Raw genomic sequence first — 21109 nt, forward strand, 5'->3', positions numbered from 1 at the left:
TGTGTGTGTGTGTGTGTGTGTGTGTGTGTGTGTGTGTGTGTGTGTGTGTGTGTGTGTGTGTGTGTGTGTGTGTGTGTGTGTGAATATGCTTTAGCTTTGGTTTATCGGAGGATTTCTGGTCCGGGGTTTCTTAGCAGGGGTTTTTAGAACTTCATGGTGGTGGTTCAGGTTTAATAAAGACTTGACTCGGAATCTGAAGGTCTCGGATATCTTTTATACCACATTAAAGCTCGAACCAATACATCACCGAGTTTTGGAACACGTACACCACACCACACCACAAAGATGTGCAACAAAATCATGTCTCATCTTCTGCATATTGGTTCCATAACCAGGGGGTGCCTTCCATGACCAATCAACGTTGAGAACGTTCGCCCATGACTTCAAGCACTCAAGCAATACGTATTACGTAATCTGAAACGTATTACGTAATCTGAAACGTATTACGTAATCTGAAACGTATTACGTAATCACGGCGCGCCACATCCGGAACATGCAAGGGGCGTTCAGGTTTGTCCACAGAACATACAAATCATCGTTCGAGCGTATGCTTTTTTTTTTCTTAATATACTATTGATTTACGCTTCATTTTAACATACAGTCATAACGCTTTCGTTGGAATCGAAAACTCCGCGAGAGTTTAAAGGAACATCTTTAAGCAACCGGAAGTAATATCCTGATAATCTCTTTTCCACCATTTTGAATTTTCCAACGTTGGTGTCCGTCGGGCTCGTGGATCGGAATCTTCGCCAATCGAGGTAATTGAATGCCATCCGTTTGAGTTTTTCTTCTCCTGTTGTTGCTGGAAACTTATTACGTTTGTATATTGATAAATGTTTGTCTCTGCGGGTTTGAAATGTGCCACAGGAAATTTAACCGAGCTCTTCTCTGTATCACTACAAATGTAATTTGACGGGAAGAAGCGTCGTCCTACTGTTGGCAGTTGTCGGGGGCGGAAATACTGATGGGCCTGTTGTTGAACTTCGTGGGATTTGAAGCGAGCTTTGTGTCATCATCATCATCATCATCATCATCATCATCCTCTTGTTGTTATCAGATAATTATCAGCTGAGTAATTAAGTGATTGAATATTTTCTCTCTCTCCCTCTCTCTCTCTCCCCCCCCCCCCCCTGCATGCAGCCATCATGCCGGCCCTCAAACCCCTCCGGAAACCGAAGATCGTCAAGAAACGTTTAAAGAAGTTCGTTCGCCACCACTCGGATCGCTATGACAGAGTGAAGGTGAAATCCTCGTGTTGATTTACAACACATTTGTTTTTTAAAATTACGTCGTGCAACAAAATAACCATAAATATTGGTGGAAATACATCGTGATACCCGACACTCCCGCTCCCCCTATCCTGCCCACGCCACCCCCACCCCGCTCCCCCTGTCCTGCCCACGCCACCCACTGCTCCCCGCTCCCCCTGTCCTGCCCATGCCCCCACCCCCGCTCCCCCTGTCCTGCCCATGCCCCCACCCCCGCTCCCCCTGTCCTGCCCACGCCCCCACCCCCGCTCCCCCTGTCCTGCCCATGCCCCCACCCCCGCTCCCCCTGTCCTGCCCACGCCCCCACCCCGCTCCCCCTATCCTGCCCACGCCACCCCCACCCCGCTCCCCCTGTCCTGCACACGCCACCCCCTGCTCCCCGCTCCCCCTGTCCTGCCCACGCCCCCACCCCCGCTCCCCATGTCCTGCCCACGCCCCCACCCCCGCTCCCCCTGTCCTGCCCACGCCCCCACCCCCGCTCCCCTGTCCTACCCACGCCCCACCCCCCGCTCCCCTGTCCTACCCACGCCCCCACCCCCCGCTCCCCTGTCCTACCCACGCCCCCACCCCCCGCTCCCCCTGTCGTACCCACGCCACCACCCCCTTCTTCTCCTGTCCTGCCCACGCCAACCCCACCCCGCTCCCACTGTCCTGCCCACGCCACCCCCACCCCGCTCCCACTGTCCTGCCCACGCCACCCCCACCCCGCTCCCACTGTCCTGCCCACGCCACCCCCACCCCGCTCCCCCTATCCTGTCCATGCCATCCCCACCCCATGCTCCCCGTTCCCCCTGTCCTGCCCACGCCACCCCCACTGCCCCACTGTCCTGCCCACGCCTCCCCTCAAGTGATTGCAAGTATTTTTGCTCCTGTTTTCTCCTGCATGCAACCATCATGCTGGCTCCTAAGGCTTCTCCAGAAACCTAAGATCGTCAAGATCAGATGTCTTTTCCGCTGTCTTAACCACACTCCCCTCGCTTTCAGCCAAACTGGCGTAAACCGAAGGGAATTGACAATCGTGTCCGGAGGAGGTTCAAGGGGCAGCGCCGCATGCCCAAAATTGGTTATGGAAGCAACAAGAAGACCAAGTTCATGCTGCCGTCTGGATTCCACAAGCTTCTCATCCACAACGTGCGTGAACTTGAGGTCCTCATGATGAGCAACAGGTGAGTGCCCATTTGTTACTCTGTGCACCTGACTTATTTTCCATTCCTGTGCAGCCAGACCCTCTTGAATGTAACTGCTGTGCTTTCTTGTGCTCAGCGGTTCCTTGAATTATTGAGAGGAAAATCAATACAGTGCGACCCATTCCATTGTTCCTTCGTTTTAGTAGGGATAAATGGAAGAAAGCCTGTGACATCTTTATGTTGCAAAGTTAAACACTCTTTCCAACTATGCCACCATCCCACCTTGATTTGTATTCTTCAACTGTGATGTTACTCAGATGCAGAAGCAGCTTTCATCTGGACTGGGTTAGATGTAGGTCATCATTCCAGCTGCTTCCCTTTGTGTGATTCCTTAAGTGGCGTTTGAGGAAATATCGCAAGTTAGAGTTTATGAATGATGTAATTGGTATTGTGCACAAACAAATGTAAAATTATCTTGTTTTTCTGCTCTGTATCCCCCTCCCTGTAGATTTATTTCAACCACAGCCTGTGACATCATTAATCTCTCGTCACTTAGATGTGTCATTTTATGAGACGAGTCTGGTGGAAATGGCACAGTGTGTTGAGCAGTAAAGACTGCCAAATCTGTGATTTCCTTTGAGGGTTTTGTTTCTCATTGTGATGTTGCCTGCTGAATTGGGTGTGGAAGGAACCAGACTGTTGATGGAAGAAGATGAATGGGAATGTGGACCATCTGCTCTGGGTGCTAGTGATATCTGTGATCTTACGAGGCTTTTTTTTTTTTCTTTCTTTTTCTATTTCACATATTTTGTCTCTGGAGGAGAAATGTCTATCTTTGGCACCACCATGGGGTCCCTTTGTTGTTGGCAGTGGTGGTCAACATGATCATGAAAGCCCTTTCCCCAATTATCATGTGTAGCGACAATGCTGTTTTGCTTCTCGGTTGACATTTTTTGTCATCTCTGAGTGTTACCATTAATACAATGCACAGCACCGTTGATTGTTTTTTTTTCTCGCAGTTGGTCAAGCTCACATTTGTGAAACTTTTGATCTCTGGCCTTCCTGGATACCTTGGTTAAGGCCCAGTCACACCTTGACGTTTTAGCCAGCTATGGCAATGTATTAAAATGTATGTAAAACGCTGGCTTACGTTGAACTTTTGATGTTTTTTTTAAAGATTCGGACGTATTCATAACGACTTGGTCTGATGCATAACGTATTAGTAACGGACTTTGAACGTTTCGTTGTGTTATAGATAACTTGTACCAACGAATGCTGAACCTGTTGTCGGCCTTCACAACCTATGCCCAACGATAGTCTAACTTAGGCATAGCGCGCTGCACGCATCGCCGACGATGACTTGGCGTAGGTTATGAAAAGGCTGCTGCACAACGATTCAAATCATAACCGCCGCAGAAATGGAAGTGTCAACATCGCAGTCACACCTTGGCGATCTTGCCAGCGTATGCCGACCTCTGAAAAATGCGTCTAAAACGCTGGCGCACGTCGAATACGGTATGAGTAAGTTTCGTATGCGTGAATAGAACGCTAAAGTACGCTATCCTACGTCGTATTAAATGGAGTACGTCTCTTGTAATTTTAAACATGTTGAAAATTTTACGACGTACTTGCCGTATGACACACGCCCCGCATGCGATGGGAATAAGTTGTACGCACGATATGCGATCGTTGACACACAGACACACGTTACTTGAAAGGTACTCATAAGTCGAAACACGTCAAGGTAATGGTTAGCGTCAGTGTTGCAGACTCCCGGTTTTTTTTTTCTTCGGTATGACGGTGTTCAGTGTACAGTGCGGTTTCGATTTAAATTGTTGAGCGGCAGCCTATTAATTATATTATATTATAACTGCACTAGAAATCGGTGTCAAAATCACCATCAGACCGAAGGTAGGAAGAAAAAACAAAACAAAACAAAAAACCAGGGAGTCTGGAACACTGACGCTAACCATTACCTCGACGTGTTTCGACTTATGAGCACCTTACAAGTAACGTGTGTCGACGTGTGTCAACGATCGTGTAACGTGCCGACAACTTATGGCCAGCGTAGCGGAACGTGTGAGTCATATGCCGGCATAAGTCTTAAAATTTCAAGCATGGAAAATTTGAGGACAACTGAAATGTACAACGTTTAAAGCCAGCGTACTACGACGTATGACATTGTTTTTCAGCGTGCTCTCAATGTTATCAAAACTTACCCATAACGTATTCGACGTGTACCAGCGTTTTAGACAAATTTTCCAAAAATCGGCATAAGCTGGCTAAAACGTTAAGGTGTGACTGGGCCTTAACAAGGAATCGTTGGTTATTTTAGGACATAAGTGCAGGAAACCAATACCTACACCTCACACAGACTAATCTCTAACCATCGGTTTGGATTCCATCATATTCATGGTTCTACAACTCGGGACATGTTGCTACTTCTCTCTCAGCAATGGCCAGAGACCTGAAATGTCAAAAAAGAGGTCATGGCATTTGTTGAGTGCTGCACCGATGATGCACCAAAATGAGCATTCGAAACAGTCTGGCATCCTCCTTTGCTTGGCAAGTTCACTGCCTGCTGCATGCAATTCCATCTTCATTCCTGGCTTTCTGGACTTCCTCAACTCATACAGTCCACATGTCGTGGTCAATTGAATCCTCTCCTCTTCTGTCCTGGTGGAAGCTGGAGTGTCCCAAGACTGGATTGGGTTAAATTTTGTTCCTCATGCATATAAACAACCTATCTGATGTCTGTCTCTCTCAAAAAAAATCCCATGATATCCTTCACGAAGTGTAGGTGAGCTATCGCCTGTACCCTGCCGAAATTCCAGCCGCAATTTACAGAGGGCACTGCATACAAAAGAAAAGGAAGCTTCAAAAAAGCTTCATACAAAATAAGAGACTTCAAGCACAACTGGAAGCTCAATGTAATTACCGGTGGTTTGGAGGAGGTTAAATGTTACAAGTACAAGAAGAAGAAATATTAACATCATTGCGAGGCATGAGTGGGTGCCATCCCTCGGATGGGTGTTAAACTGGGCGTCCCGTCTGTTGGCATTGGTTGGTCGACCAGCACATCGGAATGAAGAGTTGGCAACCTATCGGCGGCTCCCTGGACAAGTTTTAAGTGTTTTTTGCTGCAACATTATTCATATGAAAAAGTAGTTTTCTCATCATTCTTACTTTGCAAATGTATCAACTTGTGATTTACGGTTTGTTTGTGTGTGCACGTTTTGTCTCATTCCATTCTCTGCAGGTTGTCTGTGTCCTTGGACACCGAGCAGGAACAAAATCCATTTGTTGGTCGAGTTAGATCGGTTGTCACTGTGGGTTTTGGTTCAACTTCATGACATCTTGTGCCCATTTGTGCTTTGCATACAAAATCTCAAACCAGAATCTCTTCAGTGTTGTTCCCCCGACCCGTGCTTCTGGTTTGCAGGTCTCACTGTGCAGAGATTGCTCACGACGTCTCGTCGCAGAAGCGCAAGACTATTGTCGAGAGGGCGGCACAGCTTGCGATCAAACTCACCAACCCCAATGCTCGGCTCCGTAGTGAAGAGAATGAATAAATGATTGATTGGAAGCATTTTTCCTTTGATGCTCGTGTGGAATAAACACTCACTTTCAGACTCCTTTGTCTGCTTTGTATCGAGTTGAGTAAAGTTCTTTATCTGCTTGTTTTATTGTTACCTCCACCCCTGAAGGTGGGCAGAGGGTGTTTTCATCCGTTTGTTTGTCTGTGAGCAGGATATCCCAAAGTTATTGACAAAACATGGATAGATTGCGTGTGTAACGAATCGATTTGATTTTGGAGGAGATTTGGATTCGAGAATATAAGTGATTCTTCACCATTGAGAAATGGAGCCAAAAATGATGTTTGTACAGTGCAGCATGATATTTCAAGAAGTTGTGGTTTGGTTATGACAAAATTTGGTGGATGAGTTTGTTTGGTGACAATAAGGCCATTTGGTTTTGGTTCAGGTCTGGATCCAGATCTGGCCCATTCGTGGGATTAAAAATGGTTCAGCCTGGCAGATGTACTGCATGTGCTCCACAGTACCATTCTGTTTTTGAAGATGGGAGTAGCAGGTTTTCTTTATAAAATTCTTCTGTTGGGCAATAACAGGTTTTCAAATGGGTTTTTGTTGTTGTTGAAAGTGAGGTGAATACATTGAAACGTCATTGTAGTTTTCAGACTTGCCTCTCCAGCTTGGATTTGAATGCTGACCCAGCTGTAAACTCATCCCAGGGTGTTGCAAGCAGGACCCAGGTATAGATGCATGGTCCCTCGGATGGACTTTAAACGGTGTCACTACGGGGGGGGTGGGGGGGGTGCACAGCATTATTTCCTCCAGCCACGTTCCTGGCAAGGATGCAACCTCAAGCTCACTATGAAATGTTATTTGGGTTTTTTTTTTTTTAAGTTGATGTGATTTGTAAAAGAAGGTCCTCTTTTAAAAAAAAATAGTGATTCAAGTCTGTAAATTGCAAAATCTGCAAAAGCTGTTCCATTTGATGACTATTTCCTGAAAGTGAGCACATAAAAGGTTATGAGTGACATGTCACCAATTCGACTGTTGGGACCAATATCATTTTGTGTGATGCTTCGCCTGTGAAAAGGATCCATGGACTGATTTCAGGTAAATGGGTGAGAGGGAAGGAGGCAGCCATGTTGCCCGTTGTGGATGTCCTCCTGCATGTGAACCAGCACCTTGGCTGGCCAAAACGTCTTGTTGGGTGAGATAAAACAGGTACCTCGATTGAAGCCATTGGTGGTTGAGACTACCACTCATGATCTGAAAACCTTTACTTATTTCAAAAAAATGAGTTAAAGCCGGTGATTTGAAGACTACATCTTGATACCGTTCACCTCAAGTGGGACAGTAGATGCTCAGTAAAATGGTTGTGGTCGTGTGGTGTTATGGGGGAATTAATTTGCGTTTATTTATTTATTATTATTTTAGCTCTCCTGGACTCGAGCAGTGTCTGGAGATGTCAGTCATTGAGTGTAAACACTTGAACCAAACACGCGATTTTGATGAAATTTGGCCACAAGCTTCATATCTGGTGCCTAACGAAGGTGTATCGACCGCATCAAAATCTGCGCTCATTAACGGGTTGAAATCGGGCCGAAAACGCAACAACAATTTTTTTTCCCCAAAACTACAGCAGGCGTTGCATTCAATCAATCACGTGACCAGTCGTTGTGCACATGAACAAAATTTCGATATTTTATGACGTCATTCACTTGCTCCTGATCTGGGCGAGCTTCAGGAGCCGCGGTCCTATATATATATATATATATATATATTTTATTAACGAGGATTGTTGGCGGCTTTGCATTTCACTTTTCTAAGGTAAAGGTATCAGCAGAAATACTTTTCGAGTTTTTTTTTATGTTTTCCAAACGGGTCAATAACGGTGAGTTGAATAAATGGGCTGTTTTTTTTTGAGTTTTGCTGACACGGCTTTAATTCAACAATTTATTGCATGAAATGGGACGATTTCGGTCAATGTTTGCCGATTGGTGACGACATGTTGCAAGACTCGTACAGTGTATACCGGCTAGTTGCGCGTCGAATGATGGCCACGGCGTAGTAGTTCGCGTCAGTCATTCTAGCGTTCGTCGTGTGCAAATGCTTCGATATTGGGTTTTCCATTCAGATGCTTCGCCATTCAGTGTTTTTTTTTTTTTTGGTACTTAGATTCCATTAAACCTGGAAACATTTGATTAAAAGAAGGAAAAAGTTGTGACGGGCTTGTCGCGGCCAAAACGGCGTTCGCGGCGTTAGCGTGGTGTCCGTTTCCCGCCCGGAAGAGGAACTCCTCCTCCTCCTCGTCGTGTGTGTGGAAGACGAGTCAATCGTAATTATACGTCATCCTGTTTATACATTGTGGAAAGCATGAGTCGCAGGTCTGGTAAGCTGAAATACGAACATGAGAATGGCGAATTGGAGGATAGCGAACTACGACGGAGGTTGGAAGGACTGGGATATAACCCTGGGCCTGTGACGAGTACCACTCGAAGTGTGCTGATCCGTAAGTTAACGCAGTTGGAAGAGGAAAAGGGCAAGGTCAAGAAGGCTGTGCGTGCCTCGGCTCACCTCCCTTTCAGCTCGGATGATAGTGATTCCGAGGTTGTCGAACAGCCTGCCAGGGGGAGATCCTCTGTCTATTCGCTGAGCAAGGCACCCAGAGCTGGTGCCGCTTCAGGTTGGAGCCACGTAGGGTCCAGCAAGTCGTCGGTCTTGAGCCCTGGGCGGAGATCAATGCCAAGTGTGTTTCCGAAGACTCACACTGTTGCTTCTGGGAACAAGATCAGAGAGTTTCAAGAAGAGCGTTTTGATGATGATGATGATGATGATGATGATGATGATGATGATGATGCAGAAGAACCAATGGAGGCTGAAGACATGCCGGATCAGGGTTATGGGCGTGATGTGATTGAGACGGAGAGATACAACAATACTCTCAGCTCAAGATATTCCACACATACTTCGACCTTCCTGCCAGGCGATTCTCTTTTCAAGAAATATGGAACCTCCACCAAAGTAACCCAAGTGATTAATAATCCTCATGATGTACCTTCAAGGAGATCCATGGGCATGATTAATGTAAACGGCCAACAGGTCCCTAGATTGTCCCAATCTGAACGAGATCGCCTTTGGTCAGGTTCTCCATTAATTAAAGGTAGAGTGGGATCTTTATATGGGATAGATAACTCGAGCAAAGACTGGTGTCCATCAACATCATCGGTCTTGTCTTCTCGTGAGACACTCCCACTCTCGAGAGGAGTTGGTGCTGTGAGATCAACTGAAATCGGAGGTGCGACATCCGGTGATGGGTTGAGACAACCCTACAGGGGTCAATCTGCCGGTCTAGTTTCACCAAGCAGCTTGTCTTATCGAGGTGGTGCATTGAGCTCATCGAGGAGAGACCTGGATCCAAGCTCTTCCTTTGCTTCAAAATACCAACCACTTGGTAAAACCCAGACTACAAAGTATGGGATTTCAAAATCTGGTGGGTCTGCCCTGCACAAGGCATATGGTGACGCCAAGTTGAGGGATGTATTCTACAAGCGCTACCTGTCCAACGTTTGTAAATTCGGTTTCTGCCTTGCACTGCTGGGCGCTTTAGTTGTGTTGGCGTTACTGTTTACTGCTGAGGACAATGGAGGTGAGTTATCCTTTTCATCGTTTTTTTTTTCTTTTTATTGCTGCATATTGATTACTTGGATATTTGTCCAGATTGTACAGTCTGTATATTCACTGCCATGATTGATAAAATTGTAGTTCCATTTGCAAAGTGAAGCTGGTTGGTAAATTTTAAGCTATTCTTTTGTGCGTATTCTGCCAATTGCTCGGCAACTTTGTGCACCTGCAGGTTCACTGGATAGTCGAGATGTAACTGTGCTCTCCTCCAAGTTGTCCAGCCTGGGTTTGAATCTCGACCCAGCAAAAGACTTTGTGCTGTCCATCTGAACGATGTTAAATGAGAGTATCTGCCTACAGGCACTGGTCATTCGTGGACTTAAAATACCCCGTGCAATGTCTTTTTCCGAAGAGTAGGTGACTTTTTTTTTCGGCACCCAGAGTACAATTCCTGTCGAAAAATTCCTGTCTTGTCTGTCTTAAAAAAAAGATCAAAATAAAGACCAATTACTGCACCTTGGTCCCAAGAAGGAAGCCAGACAACACACACACACACACACACACACACACACACACACACACACACACACACACACACACACACACACACACACACACACACACACACACACACACACTCCTTGAAAGTCCTGGAAAAAAGAAGAAACTCTTGGAAACTCCTGGAAAATAAACCTTTTTTGTGTGCACTGTCCCTTACATATTTCTATCCTGTTTTTTTGTTTGTTTTTTTTGTAAGAAAATAAGCCGATATCGGTCATTTTGCCGCCAAAGGATTGATTGACCTGGATTAGGGTTATGTTCATTGATTCTGTATGCGGTTGTAAAGTGTAATAAAATATCAACCGATGAAAAGCATTGGAAATATATGCTCGAACAATTAATTGGCTGTTGATCGATGACGCCACCATAATCTCCCTGTCAGTAGCATATTGACTTGAGTAACTGCATGATCGTCTCTGCGCGGAGAAACTTTTCGGCTCCAGAACGGAGAAGCAAAATGTCCAAAGTTTGTTATTTCAACACCGCGTGGCTCAGCCATCCCGACTATCGGGATTGGCTAGAAAGGGTGTCCATCCACAAAGCAAGATGCCATGTGTGCAAGAAAGTTGTCGATATTTTGAACATGGGCGAAAGCACGCTCAAAAGTCATGCCAAGGGAACCAAACACGTGCGCTTGATGCAGCAGACAGCGACCGATTCCCGTTCGCGAATTACAGAATTTCTTTGGATCGGCGAGCACATCGGCACCAGCAGGTATTGTCATGGATATTTGTTTATGAAATAAACTATTAAGCGTAAAACTCATCTGCCGTGATTAGATTTCAATGAACACATCACAAAAAATTCCAGTTTATAAATTTGACTTTTTGTAACCAAGGGAGATAAGACTTAGCACAGCTAAAATAACTATAACAGGTTGTCTCCCCTTGAATGATTATGAATGATGAGTGAAATAATATCCTCATTTCTTGAACACACAAACCGTTCAATTTATAATAATGGTACAAAACCAATAAATAAAATAAACATTAAATGATAGGAAATTATCATTATAATATAATTATCAAAAATACTTAATTGAAAATTGTAAAACGGTAAATTATTAATAAGGTTATGATAATTTTTTATCATAGAAATTGTTCTAAAGTTTATGACTTTGGAATCAAACCGACTGAGAAAATAAATCGTACGGATATTTAATGAAATTAAAAAAAAAAAAACAATTAAGGAACAATTTTAAAGTTGTGGTTTGAATTTAGAGAATATTTTTTTATATTACTGATGACTGCTGATGTATTTAATAAATTGTTATATGAACTATGTTACAGTGGATTTGCAGATAGAGGTTGATGTAAGACTGGCACCAGCCAGCACAGCAACAATACAGGACTTTGTCACAAAGGATGAGGTGCTAAAGGCAGAGATTCTTTGGGCTTTACATGTTATAGAGTCCCACCAATCATACAGGTCCTGTCAAGGTATTGGAACACTCTTTCACAGGATGTTCCCAGATAGCGGCATTGCATCACAATTTCAATGTGCAGAAAAGAAGGCTTCCTACTTCAACGTATTTGGTCTTGCACCGCACTTCAAAGCGTTTCTGAAACAAAAGGTTAACAGCAGTTATGTGCTACTTTTTGATGAGTCCTTGAATAAAAAAAAATCAGAAGAAGCAGATGGATTTTTACCTCTGAATGGCGGATCCACAACCCCGGTCGCAGATCCACATCAGTAGATTACTTATCAATGGACCCTCAACCTCAAAGTTGTGTCCAGACAGTCAGTCAACACAGCAATGCAATATCCTTATTCAAACTCATTTAAATTTTACTTGTATTTAAAGTGTTCCACCATATGACTAACTTTATTCATACACCACTTTATATGATAATATATTAAGTGATAAACACTTTACCTTGTAGACATGTCCATTACACAGCACTTCCATCTAACCATAGACTCAAACTGTCATTGAAATTCTTATTACTAACACATTTTAAACATGCTGCACTGTGTATCTTAGCAACCACCAAGAAATGCTATTAATGTTTATTTATAATGTATTTTATCAATAATAATTTATTTCATTTTTATCTAAATACCTCCATTATTTAATACTGTGTGTGTGTGTATTTGTGTGTATGTATATGTATATATATATATATATATATATATATATATATATATATATATATATATATATATATATATATATATGTGTATATATATATGTATATGTATATGTGTATATATATATATGTATATGTATATGTGTATATATATATGTATATGTATATGTGTATATATATATATATATGTATATGTATATGTGTATATATATATATATATATATATGTATATGTATATGTATATATATATATATATATATATATATATATATATATATATATATATATATATATATATATGTATGTATATTCAACAGTATTAGAAAATTTACCTCACTAAAATAATTAATTCATCATTATTATATCAAATGCAATGCAAAAGGAGCTCGTTTCCACGAAAACCAACCAAACTTAAATAAAAGATGACTATGGAGTCGAAAGACATTCTCACAAGACCTGATCAAACAATCAGCCAAATATACTCTAACATTATGGAAAAAACCTTCTCATCACGTTCCACAAAATCATCCTTTACTGAACAAATTCTTGCAAATTCAGGTAGTTGAGATGAAAAGACATCGTAACCCATTTTAATTGGTACATTGCTATCTGGAAAGGTATTCAAGACGACAGGTAAACTGAAATCATCAACTTTATGAAAGACACTTGTACTAAAACCATTCTGTCCAACTCGAACCAACACATCCAGTTATGCAGCAACTGTACAATCATTACCACTCCTGTTTGCAATCAGGCTATCTAGATAATTCTTGTGAAGCTGCCTATCATAAAAAAAAATCAAGTTAACAACACAAATATCATCTATATAATGACATGTATGAGATAATATTTTATCTTGTAATTTTTCTCCTTCATCAGTTTCTGCATGAATGAAAATTCACAGAAAATAAGAAAAATGTCTGCGAGTAGGGGGCTGCAATTCCCACCCATGGGAATATGTTTAACCTGTTGAAACATTATCTCACAAAAGTATTAAATACAATGAAATTAACAGCATCCTCAAACTTCTGCTTCTCAAAACAATGAATACTTGAATGTTTCTTTTTAGAAAAGTATACTCTATCAAACTTGACACACAAAAACTTAATAGAGTTAAAAACCTTATCAATTACTTGGAAGAGTGAATCCCTCACCAGTACTAAATCCAAATTTGTATATAAAAGTTGAAAAATCAAAAACTTAAACTGACTTGATAATGAGGCATCTAATTATATCTAAGAACTCGAAGGAAGAATTAATGTTCCAGAAAGTGTTAATCCCAGAATTCTTCTCAATTGCTAAACAATATTTCCTGAACTGTTCTCTAACAACTTGTAAGCATGAGTTAATGATAACCGATAACTGTTTGTTAGAACACTGCTTGGCATCCGCTATAAACCTATCCTTGTATAGGTTCTTATAAAGTGTTGGAATCCAGAAAAGTCGAGGAATAGAAAGATTTACCTCCTTACATTTAATACTGAAATTATTAACTAAAACTTTCTGATGCTCAGAGATAATATCTTGGAGCGATTTATGACAAGGAACATATGTGCTATTTCCTATACAAGTGAAAGTAACCGTATCAATGCCTAACTCTCCTAATAAAACCTCCACATAAAACTTTTAATGTTAAATTAAAAAACATAAAAATTAGCAGCCTTATCCGCTGGAACTATAATGTAGCAATCATGGAGATCCCGAATGTCTTTACGCACACTCGGCTTGTTCAACACTGGTTTAGACAGACCCAGTGAAAGCAAGCCCCGACTCTTAAAAAAAACTTAATCCTATTATCCAGGACTTCCACAACTCTGTTAAACCATGCAATAAAACTGTTTATACAATAACTTAAACTTGGTGCACATTTTGACTGACTCCTGGGAAGAGACGCGAACGTCAATCCACCCACCGTAACCTTTACCAAAATACTGTTTCGGCAGCACTGATGGTCTGTATTGAGTATAGGACATTGATGAAAAGGAATGTACACCAGAATTTATAAACAGTAGTTTTCTCCCTGGCTATTTTCAGAGAGCTGCCTCAGCATCGGCGTTGGCAGTTCATTCAGGCTGACTGGCAGGGACTGCAAGCTTCTGGACTAGTCTCCTATATATGCTGCCGATGATATTAACTCACCCTGGAATTATTTTCAGAATCCTGCTCTCTCCATTTACAGATTCTTCTCTTCTTGTCTTCAGTTATTCTACCCTTCTTCCCATCCATGGTACATTGAATCCTGTTGTGAGGCAGTTGCCTTAGAACAACATGCCTTCTCTTCCTGGAAGGCAAATCTGACCGAAGGCAATCTCAGATCATTCCACAAAGTCCACAACAAGTGTGTGTTCACTCTCACGATAGCTGAGAGATATACTGGAATCCCGTTCTCCAGGAAGAAAAGGAACGTTGTTTTCATTTGTTGTTTGTTGGAAAATAAAAAAGTGTGTCCATTCTCAGGAGAGCGGGAAAACAACATCTGTCCAACCCCATACCAAGATTGAGCTTGCAAGCTTGTCTCCCCTCCTATAAATGGAGGGATGGTGCCTCTAGTAATCTGATGGTGCCTTGTTAAGTCTGTCTATAGTGTATGTATCACTTGCATCCCTTCCCTAACTTCAAATGGCACCACAGCCGACTCCGCTCATGAGAAGGCTGAATGCCTCAATTCTGTGTTTGCTTCCAAATATTGTGTCCCCAACCCCTCAATCTTCCCTGTCATATCCAAATGCTCTTGAACTCTGTCCTTTCCATCTGAGAAGGAAACCCTTGACTCATTCAGCTCTGAATCCGCAGCTGGACCTGACGGCATCAGCTCACATGTCCTAAAAAACTGCTCTGCTGCTTTTGTACGTTTTCTGTCTGGGCTTTTCACCTTGTCAGTTGCCCTCGGTTATCTTCCATCTGGTTGGAAGTCAGGCAACATCACTGCATTACATATACAAGGTACAAAAATTGATCCTCTTCAGGTTGGCAGGAAGCAACCTCTTCCCTCTCTTCAGACCTTGATAGAATGATATGTGACGATTATCTTTCAATCATATTTCCTTTCTGTTGCATCTGCACCATTATTTTGTAGCTTCTTGATTGGATGTTCCATGCCTGACTTCCTGTTGGCACAAGGATAGTGTGAATCTGAAGCCTCGATTCTCTGTGACTTGTGGCAGCAGCTGCCAATTTGCTGGCATTTTACAGTTTTGTCCAGTGAGTGGTAATTCTAGTTTTGTGCCAGTCACTGAATGTACATCCTTCCATACTTGTACTTGACTGGATTTGCAGGATCATACATGATGTAATAACGTGAAAAAAAGACTTATTTTGGAGCACTGTTAAAAATTTATGAATGCAGTATCTAATCTGAATGCATTTTGCAGGTGATTTTCAAGTATACGGTGTCCATGAGGTGAGTTTTCCTTATGTACTATCAGGGTGTGCTTATACATTCTCAGCAATAACAAACCGTGCTTCCCCGTTGTCTCGGGTCGCTCACCTGCATTTGATTTCTCATTCATATATTTTAATTTATTTTTTTCCATTTATTACCTCCGCCACCGGAAGTGAAGGAGGTTACTATGTTTTCACCCCTTTGTCTGTTTGTTTCTTTGTGTGCACGATACCTCAAAAAGTTGTGGACGGATTCGAACGAAACTTTGTGGACAGGTTCGGTGTGTCACAAGGACGAATTGATTCGATTTTGGTGAAGATCTGAATCTGGTTCTGGATACGAAAATTATTTAACTTTTAAAGTGATTCTTCACCATTGAGAGGTAGGGCCAAAAACGGCATAGTACTGTATAGCATGATATTTCAAAAATGTATTGGGCCTGATATGTTCTCGTGGATCAGGCATTACGTGGCGGAGGTATGCACGCTACCGAGTGCCCTTCTAGTGATTTTTTCCTCCAATGTGTAGTTTTATTGGTGTGCTCGAAAGCCGTTGCTGTCAATTTTTCTTGCACATGTCATAACATGGAATATAACCTTGAGCATGCTTGCTTTTCAGGAAAAACGAGCTGAGTCATTTCGGAAGCTTTACATCATGCTGGCCCAAATGAAAGGTGGGTTATTTCATGAATCAATTTGGTGATAGGGTTGGGGGAGGGGATGAGAGAGGGGGAGTTGCAAAAGGAGATGTTTCATGCATACTTGGGTGAGTTGGATTAAGAGGAAGGTGTGGGTATTAGAAAGGTGGAAAAGTTTGGTTTGAAGACCACTGAGCTAATTCTTGCCAACTGATTGTGAATGCTCAGTTATTGTATTTTCCTTCCTGTGATAAACATCAAGTCTGTAGTGATTTTTATTTAATGATTGATTGAATTTCTTTTTTTAAATTGTACTTTTGCAGTTTTGCGATCTACTATTATGATGCATGTCAGTGCTTGGCTGATATGAAGTGACATATGTTGGTGGTGCTTTTATAATGTGAAGAGAGATATTGTTAGATGCTGCAGCTTTTAAAAATATTTTATACATATATATATATATTGTCGAGGCTCGTATGAGAGCTAACGCACAACACCGGGGGGGAGGGGGCAAGAGACGAGGGGGGGAGGGGGCAAGAGACGAGGGAGGGGGAGGGGGCAAGAGACGAGGGGGAGGGGGGCAAGAGACGGGTGGGAGAGGGAAGAACAAAACAGTGGGGAACAGAGACATTAGGAGATCTGTGGAAGGGAGAGGGATGGGGCGGGGTACACGGGGTAAACAAGATGGACATCACAGGAAGGAAAGCAGGGAATTTGAAGGAGGTGGGTTTGGGGTGGATTAATGGGGGTAGAAAAGATCGATGTTTTGGATGTGGGAAGATAAGAGGTTGGGGGTGAACAGATGTTTTGAAGACCTGGAGGAAAGAATGGGATTGAGGAGTGTGGGAGTTTATTCCAAAGGTGGGGAAAAAGAGGAATAAAAGAGTGAAGGTGAGCCATGATTCGTGATTTTGATAGTTTTACCAGAAAGAGGTTGCTGGCAGACCTTGAGCACCTAGCGTAAATATGGTGGCAACAAATCGCAGACAGAGGGGAGAGACTGGAGAGGTGACAGTAGAACACAGAAAGACCACCGACCTGCCTGTGGTTAGAGAGTGAGAGACTCAAAGACTCAGCCTCATCGTGGGAGATACCAATGATCCGAAATGCCTTGGTTTCCACATCGTGAAGCTGAGAAAGGTGAGAGGCAGGAGCACCAGCCAAGAGGGTAGAGCAGTACTCCATCACGCTGCGGATGACAGCTTTGTTTGTGGTCATGAGCTCAGCTAGCCTTGGTTGTTTCATCTGTATTGGTCTCGCCCTGATGGGTTTGAGAGATTATTGCAATATCCGTCCATCTTTCTGTCCCCACGGCGATATATGTTTTTCCTTGCAACTGCTTGTCTGATCGATGCAAAACTTCAAACATCTACGGGACACTCCATAGAGAATGTTTTATTGAGAATTCTGACATCGTAGGTCATATGGTGTGGCAACCATGTTCGATTAAAGGAAAAAATTTGGACATTTCTGAAACTGTTCAAGGAAAAAATATATACATACAAATTTGGCATGTCATCAACTGTCCATGGGGTAAATAGGATGATAATGATGACGTCATTGGTGAAGTTGTATTCCAGCCATAATTGAATCGAAATCCTTGTTGCAAATTGTTGGATTGGGTATGTCACTTACGGACTTCCGGTTCAGGGATCGGCGCATGAGGACGAGGACGACTGGGTGGCAAGCTTTCCTTCCAGGCCCTCTAAAGCGGTTTCCAGTCCTAAAGCATTTTGCGTATTTTATCGAGATTTGTATCAGGGTCTGTGGAATTGTACGTGTCAGGGTGGTGACGGTGCAACGGGGACGGACGGTGGTGACGGTGCAACGGGGGCGGGCGGTGGTGACGGTGCAACGGGGGCGGGCGGTGGTGACGGTGCAACGGGGGCGGGCGGTGGTGACGGTGCAACGGGGGCGGGCGGTGGTGACGGTGCAACGGGGGCGGGCGGTGGTGACGGTGCAACGGGGGCGGGCGGTGGTGACGGTGCAACAGGGGCGGGCGGTGATAACGGTGCAACGGGGCGGGCGGTGGTGACGGTGCAACGGGGCGGGCGGTGGTGACGGTGCAACGGGGCGGGCGGTGGTGACGGTGCAACGGGGACGGGCGGTGGTGACGGTGCAACGGGGCGGGCGGTGGTGACGGTGCAACGGGGCGGGCGGTGGTGACGGTGCAACGGGGCGGGCGGTGGTGACGGTGCAACGGGGCGGGCGGTGAGACGGTGCAACTGGGGCGGGCGGTGGTGACGGTGCAACGGGACGGGCGGTGGTGACGGTGCAACGGGGACGGGCGGTGAGACGGTGCAACGGGGACGGGCGGTGGTGACGGTGCAACGGGGACGGGCGGTGGTGACGGTGCAACGGGGACGGGCGGTGGTGACGGTGCAACGGGGACGGGCGGTGGTGACGGTGCAACGGGGACGGGCGGTGGTGACGGTGCAACGGGGACGGGCGGTGGTGACGGTGCAACGGGGGCGGGCGGTGGTGACGGTGCAACGGGGGCGGGCGGTGGTGACGGTGCAACGGGGGCGAGCAGTGGTGACGGGGAAACATGTGCGGGAATTGACGGAGGTGCAGCGGGTGTGGGCAGTGGAAGAGGTGCAGCAGGTGCGGGCAGAGGTGCAGCGGGTGCGGGCAGTGGCGGAGGTGCAGCAATATAAATTTTTAAAAATTGAGGTATGGGAGACAGTTTTTGTGGGTGATGAGATTATTAAATATTGTTATGGTTGTGGAATTTCGCAAACCATCATTCAGGTCCCGTAGGTGAGATATCTCTGTAAGTACATGTGTAGTTAGCCCAAACCCGTTGTATAGAGGGAATTTATGTGATCCATCCGGGTTGTGACGCTTTGAGTTAGCCATTTTTTCTGTTCTATCTTTTATTTCAAACAAACAGCATCTCAACAACCACGCCATCCCCACTACAGCGCCAACCACACAACAACCACGCCACCTCCACCATCAATGCTACCACATCTTTGCCACTCGCCATTCAGTAGGCCCTGTGCGGTTACGATCTCCGGGAACAAACAAAAACCAACAACTATGCTCGGGGGTTTTCCCGCCTGTTTTTCCCGTCGAGGTTCTCCGCGCTCCGTGTGGAGGAGGGACGATGCAGGGGTCAAAAGTGAGAAAAGGTGGTGGGCTCTTTTTGGGGGAATAATTCCCTGGCTCTGAGCCAAGACTGACTCCCCCGGCCCCCGCATGGCGCGGGGTGGAGGGAAAGCGAGAGGTCACGCCCCCCCCCTTCAAGAGGCTTCTCCAAGAAGCTCGAAGGGAGGCGGGGCCGAAAACGGGGCGGAGCGAAGGGCGGAGCCCCACGCTACAAAAGGCGGACAGGACGGACCTTGAGAGGTAGTTGGTCGAGAGTTGGAGTGAGTGGTTGGTCGAGGGTTGGTCTTCATGGTCGTCTTCTGGTTCGAGTCGCGAGCTTGTTGTTCCTGCCTTGCTTCGTTGACCCGTGCGCGAGCGCGGAAAACAGCGCCGAACAAACCCCGTCCGTTTCCCCAAAACACTGTCCGTACCGTCGAGCGGACCACACGAGCGACGCGCGGAACGAGCTCGTGGAGCACGCCGGAGGGGCTCGAAGTTGCGGTCGCAAAAGGAGGACTCGACGCGATCAGGAAAGTCGCACTTCCATTTTCTTTTGGGGTTTGGTGTAAACGTTTGTGTGTGGCGCCAGTCTGGTGAAGTAAAACTGTTTTAGGTGTTGCCGTGTGCTCGCGTAGTCGGTTGTAGCTCTGCGTCGTTGTTGCTTTATTGTTTTTATTACATTTGCTTATTGTGCATAATTGTTTTAATTGCTATATGTGTGCTCTGTGTCTGTGTGAATAAAGTGCTTGCATGTTGAAATGTTCCCCATTTCGCTGCGTCCTTTCCTTTGTTTGAATCTCCATCTTGCTTCACGTAACGGGTTCGTCGTGGGCTTAATACGCCCGATAATTAATCGGAACCGTCTCGGCCGACGATGACACCGCTTGGTTATCCCGATAGTACGGAACGGACCGCTTAAGCGGCCCGTGTCTGGAGTCGACCTGCGGCGAGGTGCGATCACCCGGTCTACCATCCGCGTGGGTACTTAGGTAGGTCGAGTTTGGCGAACAACCCTATCCCACGCGGGTGGCCGATTGGCACGATCGTGGTGAGGCCGAAAGGCCCACCCGTAACTAGCTCCCGGCGTTAGTCCGATAAGGTCACGACAGAATTGTCCGTCCGGTGGGCGACGTGCCGCGATTCGAGTCACGTGGCCGATCGCACGCCGGCGAGCGCGAATTCGCAACAATATGTAGATTCTTCATTCTGCAGGAAGGATTGTAGACACAGAATTCTGTGTAGTTTTGAAGGAGTGAGAGTTTGGGACATTGAAGGAATGGTAAACAATATTGTCTCGGGTCACGGCAGGAAGAAGTTGGTTGTGGTACACTTAGGTGCAAATGATGTAGGGAAAGTTTACTCAGAGGTTTTGAAAAATAGATACAGGATATTGGGTTAGCGGCTGAAAGAAAAGGGTTGTGAGGTCATGTTTTCTGGGGTCCTCCAAAGATTAAGAAAAGATATAGAAATTATGAGCAGAGCAATAGACATCAATCAGTGGCTGGAAGAATGGTGTCGGGAGGAAGGTTTTACATTAAGGAAGCAGTGGGAATCAGTTAGGGGACAAAGGGAGTGTTTCCTGAATGATGGCCGTATGTTAAATAGAAAGGGGGCAGCAACGTTTGCAGTGGGAATTGAGGAAGGAATTCAGGCTTTTTTAGGTCAGCGGAGGGTGGGAAAGCTATCAAGGAAAGAACGGATGATGTTATTGTGATGAGTAAGGCCAGGCAGGAAAATAGAATTCCAGCAAGGGAAATGTTAAATATATTCTATACCAATGCCAGAAGTTTAAATAATAAG

The 21109-nt window shown here is 44.7% G+C and overlaps 2 protein-coding genes across 3 annotated transcripts in view; both read left to right on the plus strand.

The window, feature by feature from the left end:
* The first annotated feature begins 603 nt into the window (after window positions 1-603).
* RPL32 (ribosomal protein L32) lies at window positions 604-6027 on the plus strand. Its single transcript, XM_085897910.1, has 4 exons — window positions 604-758; window positions 1141-1241; window positions 2253-2434; window positions 5838-6027. The coding sequence occupies exons 2-4, from the start codon at window positions 1146-1148 to the stop codon at window positions 5965-5967; spliced, it is 408 nt and encodes a 135-aa protein (XP_085754036.1). The 5' UTR covers window positions 604-758; window positions 1141-1145; the 3' UTR covers window positions 5968-6027.
* A 2128-nt stretch (window positions 6028-8155) lies between these two features.
* Window positions 8156-21109, plus strand: part of LOC147018342 (uncharacterized) — a 67845-nt gene continuing 54891 nt past the window's right edge. Inside the window, exons 1-3 of one of the 2 annotated variants that reach the window (XM_085897912.1) lie at window positions 8156-9574; window positions 15572-15600; window positions 16201-16255. In XM_085897912.1, coding sequence (XP_085754038.1) covers window positions 8302-9574; window positions 15572-15600; window positions 16201-16255 — 1357 coding nt within the window. In that variant the 5' untranslated portion in view covers window positions 8156-8301. The remainder of the gene's footprint in view (window positions 9575-15571; window positions 15601-16200; window positions 16256-21109) is intronic. The other variant, XM_085897911.1, reaches the window with a different exon arrangement.

The sequence above is a fragment of the Eptatretus burgeri genome, chromosome 10 (genome assembly GCF_056783735.1).
Source record: "Eptatretus burgeri isolate ZD-2024b chromosome 10, Ebu_testis_v1, whole genome shotgun sequence".
NCBI classification, from domain to species: domain Eukaryota; kingdom Metazoa; phylum Chordata; class Myxini; order Myxiniformes; family Myxinidae; genus Eptatretus; species Eptatretus burgeri.

Bases quoted from the DNA above. Each gene is read 5' to 3' on its own strand.
- RPL32 (XM_085897910.1), top strand. From the start codon at position 1,146: ATGCCGGCCCTCAAACCCCTCCGGAAACCGAAGATCGTCAAGAAACGT. The intron at 1,242-2,252 runs GTGAAATCCTCG...CCTCGCTTTCAG, and splicing joins ATCGCTATGACAGAGTGAAG to CCAAACTGGCGTAAACCGAA. The intron at 2,435-5,837 runs GTGAGTGCCCAT...TCTGGTTTGCAG, and splicing joins GTCCTCATGATGAGCAACAG to GTCTCACTGTGCAGAGATTG.